General features: G+C 40.5%; 1 protein-coding gene across 1 annotated transcript in view; it reads right to left on the reverse strand.

Annotated features, from left to right (window-relative positions):
- tsnare1 (T-SNARE Domain Containing 1) overlaps positions 1 to 11,867 on the reverse strand; it is a 192,286-nt gene that overhangs the window by 98,023 nt on the left and 82,396 nt on the right. The window contains exon 7 of the mRNA XM_020587268.1: positions 7,937 to 8,009. Coding sequence (XP_020442924.1) covers positions 7,937 to 8,009 — 73 coding nt within the window. The remainder of the gene's footprint in view (positions 1 to 7,936; positions 8,010 to 11,867) is intronic.

The raw sequence follows: 11,867 nt of genomic DNA on the forward strand, positions 1-11,867 counted from the left end.
AACTGGATGTTACAAAATATTTGGTATCACCAATTACCCACACATATGTATATATATATATATATATATACAACTGACCGAAAATAGTGGGAGCAGTATTGATTGTTGTGGTGTTGTGAGAGTGAAATAGCTGCAGTCAGTTCAGAGAGATATGGGTATAGGCTTCTCACTGTCTCATGTTGTAATGGACTCTGATAATTACTGCACCCTTTGAGGTTGTAGAGAATTAACTTTTGAAGCTGGGTGAATGAATTGTGCTAATTGATTAAATGCACTTAAAGAAGACAGAGGAACACGTGTGGACTCACTAGCTAAATACAGAACATCAGGTTGATGCTTTCATTATTTTTCTGTCTGTCCTCAGAAGGTGTTCTTTTTTCATCATTGATTGTGCTATTTAAAAAGCATCTTAACACTAAATCCACTTTTTTGTGTGTGTAAATGAAATGTATAGTCACTTTATTACACTATTGATCATGATCCCATTTTATAGCTTTTATTGCAGCAGAAGTTGTTTTTTTTTTTCTTCAGTGAAAATTCAGTAATTCTGTACAGGTGACCCCTGAACAATCTATGATATTCTACAAAACACTCTGTTCTAAGATTACAAAGCCAGTGTCACAGTTAACCCAATTTCCCACTCACCCACACCATGCAACATATAGACTAAATACAGCAGGGCACTGTGGGGAGGGGTGTGAATAGTATGGAGTATGCAGAGATTGTGAGCATTCAAATTAAAGTAGTGAAATACTTGCAGGGTGTTTAAGTTGCTCTTTAAATTCCAACCTTTTTTCCGCAGTAGACATCTAATGCAAAACACATTTACTGTAGATCAACAATAAATATTTCAAGAAAACAGAATGCTGTAATATATAATGATTTTCTATAAAAATCTGTGCTATAGTTAATGCGTCTATACATTTGAGCAAATCTAAAATTTAGAGGTTCAAAATAATACACACAACTTCACTATATGTACTGTGATTGTATTTCTATTCACAGCATGTGACATACATGGAAGGACCCACTATGGTAAGTTTATAAAAAACAAAACAAAACACTATGGGTCACCAAAAGTCACTGAGAAAAGAACTGCCTTTGTTTGGCTCTAGAAATGTTGTTCTGCCAGTTGGTCAGTCAAGCAATGTGGACCCGCTCTGCATCGCTCAACAACTTGTGTAGGGACTGCCATTAAATTGTGTAGTCATGGTACTCAGATGATCAATTCTAACCAAATACCTGCAAAAGTGACATTCTATCAGTCTCAGATGCATGTTGTGTTTAGTGTTAATTGCATGCTATGTTAGCATGCTAAACATGCAAAACTGATAGGTGTAAATAACACCCGTTATATATCGTATCTGCATGTAAACACCTAAAACTAGGGGCCCAAACATTAAAAAAAATAAAAAAAAATCCACAAAGAATCTTTAAACACACAGTAGCTTGACACAGCACACCATTTAACGATGACCTGGGTTTCATATTTGTGGTCCTCAGAAGATGATTCCTAATGTGCTGGCACATTATACCTGTGCAATCAGAACAAATTTACATCTGCACACAAAAACCCTTAAATCTACACATATTTCTATCGAACAAACATTTATGCTATAAAGAGAAGGAACCCTTTCAGTCTATGAGCTTTATTTTAGTGCCATCAGGTCCAACAGGTTCTTGAAAATATTGTTTTACATCTAGAAAACACTTTTGCACAAATATTGTAAATTCTCCATTACCTTTAATTACTTTTTTTATTACCTTTTTTATTTACTGCCACTCCAGCTTCAAAACATTCTTCATCTTGATAATTTCAGTATGATGTTCATTTTCAATACGCTGACTCTGCTGAAAGATCCATGTCATACTGGGAGCAGGCTCTCATTTACTGATCATTTCCATTTTTTCCTTTGTTGTTTCTTTTGCTTCTAAATTGTTTGGATTTCAGGTGCAGTTAAACTAGCATAAATTACACTTACCACACACCTAACATTTGAAATTAGAAGACAGTTTTATTAATAATCCATCAACACTTTATGCAAGTACTATAAGAGGTCTGAAAACTTGAGTATTTCATTATTTTTATGTCTCTGCCCCAGTGATAGCTGTAGCCAGAGGCATTATGTATGCAGGTTGTCTATCCATCTATTCATCTGACCCATTCTCGTGAATGCGATATCTCAGAAACACCTTGAGGGATTTTCTTCAAATTTGGTGCAAACACCTATTTGGATTCAGGGATTAAATTATTTGATTTTGTTGGTCAAAACTCAAGGTCACATTGACCTCACATCTAGAACATTCTTGTGAATTTGACTGGATGGTGGAGGCCTACAACCAAGCTTAATTCTAGTTTTTATACCTTTACATTTCTGCAGCCATAATCCTGTGCATATAGTGCATACTGTTTTATAAATTGATTTTGCTCAGTTTTTCCATCTGGCCCTCACTGTATGATTGACATATAGTATAGGCTATAGCTTAGAAATATCGCTTCAAATATATTTAGTATGATATCATCCACCCCTAGAGTGGATCATATAGCCTACTCCCTGACTTTACCTGCTGTCATTGCCTGTAATGTCATTGGGACATGTGCAGGGTATTTTCTATTTACCATGACCTGCATTCATGTGTTATTTTGTGGGCTAATTATTGTACATGGATTTAAGTGTCAGATCGCTGGTGCTCTAGCAATACTGGTTGATGCTGAACTGAATGAGCTAAGCAGGTCTTGCTCAAAGTTAAGTGTGTACTGCTGCCGTCACTCATTCCAGTAGCCTACTGTACTGTGTTGTAACGAGAAGATACAGTATGTCCATCCACACATTATCTATACCGCTTAATCCTGAGTAGAGTGGTGGGGGGGCTGGAGCCAATCCCAGCTGACACTGTACAGGTCGCCAGTCTATCACAGGGCTGACGTGTAAACAAACAATCACACACACTCACTCCTATGGGAGTCACCAGTCAACCTGAGCTGCATGTCTTTGGACTGTGGGAGGAAGCAGGAGTTCCTTGAGAGAACCCACACAGACACAGGGAGAACATGCAGACTCCACACAGAAAGGCCCTGGTCGGCTTAGGTTCGAACCCGGAACCTTCTTTGGAAAAAATAAAATAAAATTTAAAAAAATCTTGTTTTAATGTTAAAGGGATGTAGTTTGAACTTGCTTTTTACAAGGAAAACAGGTTTTAATGAATAAATAAAAAACAAGTTTTACTTGGCAAATAATGCATATTGGAAGGTGCCTGCTGATGATTTATATTTCAAAACAATCAACAGGTACAGTTAGTCTGAAGACTTCCAGTGTTTTTATTTGTGAACTAATTATCTATCTATCTTCTATTTATTAATGTTAGTGTTGTTGTTCTTGTTCAGGATGGCCAATGGGCATTACAATGATAACAGCAGCATACAAAATGACCAGTTAACCAGTGTGTGCATTATTCATTGTTCTAAATGTTAGCCATCCTAACTGAGAATAGTGTGTTGGAGAAAAGAGGAAAGGAAAACAGGTGTTCCATTCTTGTAAAATTGGGGTGAGCCAGTCTGTATCAGCCTGACTCTAAAGGGTATTTAAAGGGCATCTGCATTAGTCTGATTGAAGGCAGCAGACAAAAGGACACTCTACAATAAAAAGGCAGCAATTAGTACAAGTTATTGCTCCCCATTCCTTCCAGAAGACCTCATCACACATATCCATATCTGCACATAGTCAGTTTAGCACCATAAAGCTGGAATGTGCATAAAGCATTTAGCTTCTTGCTGTTGTCTTTCTGTTTTATATTTGTGCTCTAACTTTTATCTGTAACAGCATAGTAGTAGCACACACGGTTCAATGACTAATCTTGTAATATCTCTTGTAGACAATGACATGAAATGAACTTTAAAACAATATTTATTAGCATATTAAAGTAAATGAGCCTTCTGTGTTCAACATGGTCATGGTCTAACTATTAACACATCTAGAGCTCTGGTGTTGTCCTATTGATTCACACTAAAACACATCAATGTCCACATTTTGCACTAATTGACTTGATTCTTTTTGAAGATGAAAATGGACAGCATAGCAACAGTCTTGGAAATAGCAACATGACAAAAACATGTGTTATGGCCAATGGCCACTAGGTACCGGTTTTGGATCCCAGAAAGCAGGACTCAGACAACTCACTAAATGTTAACCATTATTATTTGCACCAGGTTATGACTCTCTTGTCATAACCTCATATCTCTTGATGTCAAGCACATCTATGGCAGGTGGACACTAGGCAAACCCACGACCCCTTCTGGCGAGGTGTAGGCAGGGAAGAAGTCTGAGTTGAGTGGGGGGACTGGACCTCAGCACTAGGGGCTGGCAGAGTCTGGGACACCGGGTGAGTTGGCGCAGGGCTGGAGACCACATCAACAGTGACCAAGAACCCAAGGACCATGTAGTCTCCAACCCAGCATTGGAGACCACATAGGCAGCAGTGAGGCACCACCAGGTGAGGTGAGTCAATGTGGAACTGGAGACCACACAGGCTGTGGTGAGGCACCACCATGCACATAGAGCAGACGTGGAGCTGGTGACCACAGAGGCTGTGACAAGGTGCCACCAGGTGAGTGAGGCGGGTGTGGAACTGGAGACCACATGGGCTGTGATAAGGTGCCACCAGGTGAGTGAAGCAGGCAAGGAGCTGGATACCACAGAGGCTGCAACCAGGCTCACCAGGTGAGTTGTGTAGACATGGAGCTGGAGGCCAACTCTGACAGAGATGAGGAACAAGCAGAGTGGCTAAATTATACCAGTGCGAGAGTCAACTCAGGTAGTGACAGGGGACAGAATGGCGAGTTCAGCTGTCACTGGTTAGAAGGCAACCCAGCGTGTATGGAAAACAAACAGGAATGTCTAGCTGAGGTAGGCCAGGTATTGGCTGGTAGACAATGAGGTGACAACAAACTGACTGGCAAGGATGACAGCCGAGTCCAGGCTATATACTAGCCTGTCAATTGAGGCGATAGGCATCAGTTGTGCCACTCCCTGCCAGCCACGCCTAGTAGCTTGACCAAGATTCCCCAAAGAGGGAGAGAGGAAGGGACAGGTATGTGACCTCACAACATGCTTATCTCACTGTCTGTTAGCTTTTTCCAGAGCTTTCAGCTGCATCTCAAGGTTGTCACAAGAAAACTGTTGAAAGCTCTGAATACAGCCAGAGAGTGGACCTTGTAAAGAACTTTTGTCAAATAGACAGTGCTGTCAAATAGTGTTTTATTTTGAGTAAAAACTGTAGGAAGCTCTGTCAAACCACCAGGTGACTCAGAAAGAGAAAGCAGAGCTTGGACCAGGCAGGGGAGGGGAACTGCTGACTCAAAATGGGGATATGTTCGGGCAGTAGAAGAAGCACTCTGAGGAACTCCTGAACCTGTCTGACATGTGCTCCAGGGAGAGACAGAGTTGAAAGACTCAGGGGAAGCCTCACCCTGATCTCAGTCAAAAAGCTCCTTGGTGGCAAGGTGCCAGGAGTAGATATGATTTGTCCTGAGCTGCTGAAGGCTCTGGACACAATTGGGCTTTTGAGGACTGGCAGATTGGGATGGTGGTTCCCAGTTTTAAAAATGGGGACCAGAGAGTGTGCTCCAGCTATTGGGGAATCACTACTCAGCCTCCCTGGGAAAGCCTATGCCAGGGTGCTTGAAGGGGGCTCAGACTGATTGTCAAACCTCAGATTCAGGAGGACCAATGCTGTGTTCTGTCCTGGTCATGAAACAGTGGTCCAAATCTTTACTCTTGCAAGATTACTGGAGGGACCTTGGGAGTTTGCCAATCCAGTCTACATGTACTTTGTACACTCGGAGAAGGCCTATGACAGGGTCCCTCGTGTGATCTTATCGGGGGTACTTTGGCATTATGGGGTATTGGTGTCGGTGGTATGAGCCATCCATTCTTTGTACAGCTGAAGTGAGAGTTGTGTACACATACTTGGCAAGAAGTCAAACACATTCCCAGTTAGTGTTGGCCTTCATCAGGGTTGTCCCTTGCCACTGATCCTGTTTGTGATTTTCATGGACAGGATCTCAAGATGGAGCCGGGGGGAGGAGAGTGCCCTGTTTGGAGACCTCAGAATGACATTGCTGCTATTTGCTGATAATGTGGTTTTGCTGGCTTCATCAGACCATGACCTCCAGCACGCACTGTGGTTGTTTGCAGCTGTGTATACAGTGGAGGAAATGAGAGTTAGCACTTCCAAGTCTGAGGCCACGATGCTCTGATGGAAAAATGTTGGATTGCTCCCTCTGGGTTTAGAGAAGGAGAAGAGAAGGAGTTTAATTTTCTCAGGGTCTTGTTCAAGAGTGAGGGTAAAATTGAGCAGTTGAGACTGACTGATAGGGGCAGCATCAGCAGTAATGCGGATGTTGTACCAGACCACTGTGGTGAAGAAGGAGCTGAACTGAAAGGCAAAGCTCTCGATTTACACACACGTTTCAACCCTCACCTGTGGTCATGAGCTGTGGGTAGTGACTGAAAGAATCTTCTACTTTCTACTTATGGCTGTTCCCATCAGGGGTTGCCACAGCGAATCATTTGTTGCCCCCCAACCGATGATTCGCATGTTAAACTTGGCACGTTTTATGCCTGATACCCTTCCAGATAATATCTAATTTTAGAGTTGATAATCATCCTGAGCGGCCAAAATAAGTTTCCTTCACAGGGTGGAGTTATCCTTAGAGCTAAGTGCGGAGCTCAGACATCCAGGAGGGGCTCAGAGTAGAAACACTTCACATTGAAAGGAGTCAGTTGAGATGGTTCAGGAATCTTATCTGGATGTCCTGGGCACATCCAACTGGTAGGACTACCTTGCTGAACCTGTTGCCACCATGACCCGATATCGCATAAGCGGAAGAAAATGGATGGGTGGATTACAGCAGCAAATAAGTATTACTCTGCCAATGTAAACAGTCTCCAGCAAATACACAATTTCCTCCTTTTTAAGTATTGTTTATTAAACATTATAGTCTCCAAATGTTTTAGGAAATGTAACTATATATTTGTGAGGTGTATTCAAAAATGTGCATTTTCAGTGGGAAACAATGGGCTTAGGACTGAGTACCATAGGCAGGATAAGGAAGTCAGAAAGCAGTGAAAGACAGAATAATGCATCTTTTGGTTTTTTTTTTTTAATGGGATTTGACTTATGCACTCAGGTTATATGACTTGTTAGGTTCCTTCAGTGGAAACCTAGCTTAAATTAAAAACTAAATGTAGATCAACTAAACTTCTTCCAGTGACAGCAACAGTTTGTAGTGTTTTGCAGCAGACACTAGAGTTAGACAAAAGCCTCAATTTGGAAAGCCATCTGCTTCATCACACCTTTCACATCTTCTCAGAATTGTTCTACAACCCCATCATAACATTATTTTTCAGGTATGTCTCTTTGTGTATGTGGTTGTTTTACATGATTTATTAAGAGTCAGTTCTCCAGTAAATGTTCGTGATGGAAGCAGACATAGCTGATGGCAGATTTGTGATGCAGCAACAAAACCTCTATATCTGCCCTTTATCTATGTGTTAAGTTTCATTTTTTCATCTAAATCACTGCAGGGTTCAGAGAGCCCTTTACAGATATCAGGGTGTCTAAATGGATTTTTTCAAACAGGTCACTGTATAAACTGCAGAATTTTGCTTTGCATCGAAGAATCTGCCAGCATGGCAGTGAGGTGGAGGTTAAAAAGTTTGTTTTGCCCAGCAGAATTTTTGAGCTCATGTTATTAATCAAGTGCATCAAATTAAAAACATGACCACAAAGGTTATCTTTGCTAATTAAGTCAGGGACAACAATGTAAAAACACACACACACACACCTCACCTTTGTTTTTATTCCTCATGGGGACTTTACACTGACTTACATTCACTCAAACATACACACACAGAGTATACACAAAAAATCTTACCAATGGTGACTCCTTGTTCATGGACCATATGGGCCAGATCCTTCATGATTTGATTGACATCCAGCATGTCTCTCTACGGAGAAAACACAAAGTGTATATTATTGTTACACCACTACTCAACTCAGTGGGGGCATTTCAGAAAACAGATTTAACAAAATATATCAGCTGATTTGACCAACTCTGCCATGAAAAACTAGGTTTTCGATTCCAAAATCAGATCATAGGTAGTTCAGACAAACTCTGAATATATTCAGTCTGAGTTAAGCGTGTGTGTGATGATTATAAAAAGCCATCATCAGTGGAGCTCTGATACTATGATTCACCAAGGCAATAGATAAATAAAGAGCGGAGCCACCATTATAATCCAGAGGACATATTAGGGTGTAATAATCAACATTTAGCTTCAAAATACATTGCAACAGCAGTGAAACTTTATTTATTGACCTCTGACTGAAGCCTCAGTCTGACCCAGTAATAATTATTTTGTTGATCTGCAGATGGAAAAGCATCAAAGTTAAAACAACAGTGCATTTTAGATGTCTATTATACTGTACATTTAAATGTTTTGCTAAGATGCATATAATAAACATACATAGTAAATTTAGACACTGTCATTGAAATGTTAAAACAAGTTAATTATGTGCAAATTCAAAAACAACTTTAAACTGCATTTATTCCAGTTTTATAATGTTCAAATATTTAAAGCTGCACTACAGTAATTCTCAGAAATATTCACAAAATCTACAAAACCATCAACTATGTTCCAAATGTATGAAATAGCAACAAAAGAAATGTTTATTCATAGATTAATGTCTTACATGGCTACGGTTTCACACAGAATTTGTTATTTACAGTGATCACAGTAATGTACAGTAGATGTTTCAGTGTGGTGGGATTGACTGACAACCTGACAGTTGTCTTCATGTCCGCAGTCACGGTGTTAGAAAGACAGACAGTGTATAGATTTTATTCTGAGGATGAATCCACACTGAAATAATCTACTGGAATTTAAATGTGAGAAGAGACTGCTGTCTGTAGTCAAAGTCAAGTCAAGTCAGAGGGTTTATTGTCATATGCACAGTATGGAAACGTGTTTCCCTGTACAATGAAATTCTTACTCTTAAGTAACACAAAATCTAAGGCACTTTAAAGCAGCAAATGCAGAGATATAATAACAATATACAAGAATATAATAAGAGAATGTATGCTACATGGGAGCTGTATGTGCAGTAGTCAACAGTCAGTGTACAATTATGCATATGCAAACTGAGAATGTAAACAGTGCAGGTCATCAGTACATGACGTATTTCCTGGTAATAAACTCCTGTCAGCTGTTTAGGAGTCTGATGGCAGAGGGAAAGAAAACGTTTTTCAGGCTTGAGGTCCTGCATTTCACACTTCTGAACCTCCGGCCGGAGGGTAGGGGTGTGAACAGTCCGTGCGTGGGTGGGTGGGATCTTTGAGGATGGAGGCAGCTTTCCTATACACCCTGCGGTGGTAAATGCTCTGCAGAGAGGGCAGTGGAGCCCTGGTGATCTTCTCCACAGTTTTTACCACTCTCTGCAGGCGCTTGTGGTCCATAGCAGTAGTGCTACCATACCAGACAGTGATGCAGCTGGTCAAGATGCTCTCGACGATCCAACTGTTGAAGTTGCAAAGGATCCTAGGCAACATGCCAAGCCTTCTCAGGAAGTACAGCCAGTGTTGGGCCTGCTTGACCAGCTGTGTGGTGTTATGTGTCCAGGTGAGGTCCTCACTGATGTGGACGCCCCGGTACTTGAAGCTGCTCACCCTCTCCACTTTGAGCCCCTGGATGAACAGTGGCTGATGAGTTCTCCTCTCCTTCCTCATGTCCACTACCATCTCCTTCGTCTTGTCCGTGTTGAGGCTGAGATTATTGTCCTTGCACCGTGACACCAGACCAGCCACCTCCCTCCTGTAGGCTGTTTTGTCCCTGCCAGTGATGCGTCCTATCACTGTTGAGTCGTCCATGAACTTAAGGATGATGTTGTCTTTGTGGGAGGCGACACAGTCATGGGTGAACGGGGTGTAGAGGATGGGACTGAGGACACATCCCTGTGGGGTGCCAGTGTTTGTCGTGATGCTGTACTGATTGACCATGAAAATGATCACATTAGTAAAGAGAAGTCTTAACAAACTAAGCTACTATCTTCCTTACATTTTTATTCTCTTCTCTTGACATAAACTTCTGAAAATGAATATGCTCTAATCTGCGCTTTGATAAGGACTGTATGAGGAAATACTATTGATACTAAATAATTCATTAAAACCTGATTATCTTCAGGCAAGTTCTGCAGATACAGTAAACACAAACTCATGGCTTTGTAACTAAACAAGCATTAATTTTGCCATTGGATTTTAGAAGTTGTCAGTAACTATTAATGTTTTTTCTTAAATATTTCATATTTCATATTTGGAAAGTTTTCACCATATATGCAGACATGGAATACTGCTCTGTGTGGCACTGTGCAGGTTAACTAATTAGATGTGTTCAGACACAATGCAAAGCACATTTTTGATGCAGCCCAATAGCATACAAAATCAATAGAGAAAGTGGGTGTAAATAAGGCATTTACAAATAACTAGCAAATAAACAGTGATTAAAACAGGAGAAAGTGTAAAGTGAAATAACTGGAATCCCAGTGTGAGTGCTCAGATCATATTTCGGGGAAAACCTTACCTACTTCCAAGGTGCTTGGACCAGGAAAAAAAGTCATAAAATACATACAAAGGCATTTTTATCCTACAAGTGTTGCAGGCATATTGATATGTTTTGACTCTTTGAACCTTGTGTTTTTTTCCTAAACTTTTATTTAGTCAGGCTGGGTTCACTGAGAGGTCACCTCACTTTTGCAGGAACACTCTGATCACTGATCTGGATGCTGCCCAATGTAACCATAGTTTGACCTGCTGCTCCCACAACAATCAGAGCCTTGTTGAAAGTAGTAGGGGTAAGTGCTGCATTTTCACTTGTCCTATCCAGATTTGTTTGACATCAGAAAGTAACTATCCCACAAAAGAAAAGACTCTACATGTTGTTTGTGCTGCATTTGAAGGAGGTTGGGGTGGATGAATGGGTCAAAAAACACAGAATCTTCCCACAGAAGACTGGTGAGATTCATAGCAGTGTTTTTGTCCATGAATATTACCTGGTGGGATCCCCCACATTGCCCACTTGATGAGATAATTATAGTTTGGGGTTGGAAGGAATTGAGTGTGTTCAGCCTTTGTTGGTGTGTTGTTGCTCCCATGTGTGTCTTTGTGTTTGAATAAAAAGAGTGGCTCAAAAGGCAAGCTGATTTCCAGCTCCTTCTTCTCTACAGTTAACGTTACAATATTTATTATTATAACATGAAGAGGAAGCAGATTTTAACCCAAACTGCAATATTTTTCTAAACCTCACAAAGTAGTGCGTGCATAATCCAAATTAACTCCTGATGGTTCAACAATCGTAACTCAGTGTTTATGACTGTTTCCATTTCACCTGCCACTGTAGGAATGCTGGTTAATGAGAAGGTCCACTGTAGGATATCAATCCCGGTTCTGCTTTTGTTTTCACTGTCCTCTTCCTGCTCTGGAGACAAGCTGTGGGAGCTAAATTTTGGCACCACTCAGGAGGTAGCACTGTATCATCTTCTGGATTTGATTTGGTTTGATTTGATTTGATTTATTCTTTCAAGCATATAAAACAGTTGATATAACAACACCCATTTTTACACACAATCCAATATCAATTTGCTTATACCTAATACATGCTTGAATGGAGTAGGAAGAAGTCAGACTTATCCAGTCCTACCCCATAACATCATCTTACATCATTGGTTTGCAAGCAATAAATGATTCACTTCTGCACACACACACATTATACTAAAAAAGAATATAACAGTGTTAACATTCTTAAATCACACAA

This window comes from Monopterus albus, unplaced genomic scaffold, assembly GCF_001952655.1.
Source record: "Monopterus albus unplaced genomic scaffold, M_albus_1.0 scaffold449.1, whole genome shotgun sequence".
In the NCBI taxonomy this organism is placed as follows: domain Eukaryota; kingdom Metazoa; phylum Chordata; class Actinopteri; order Synbranchiformes; family Synbranchidae; genus Monopterus; species Monopterus albus.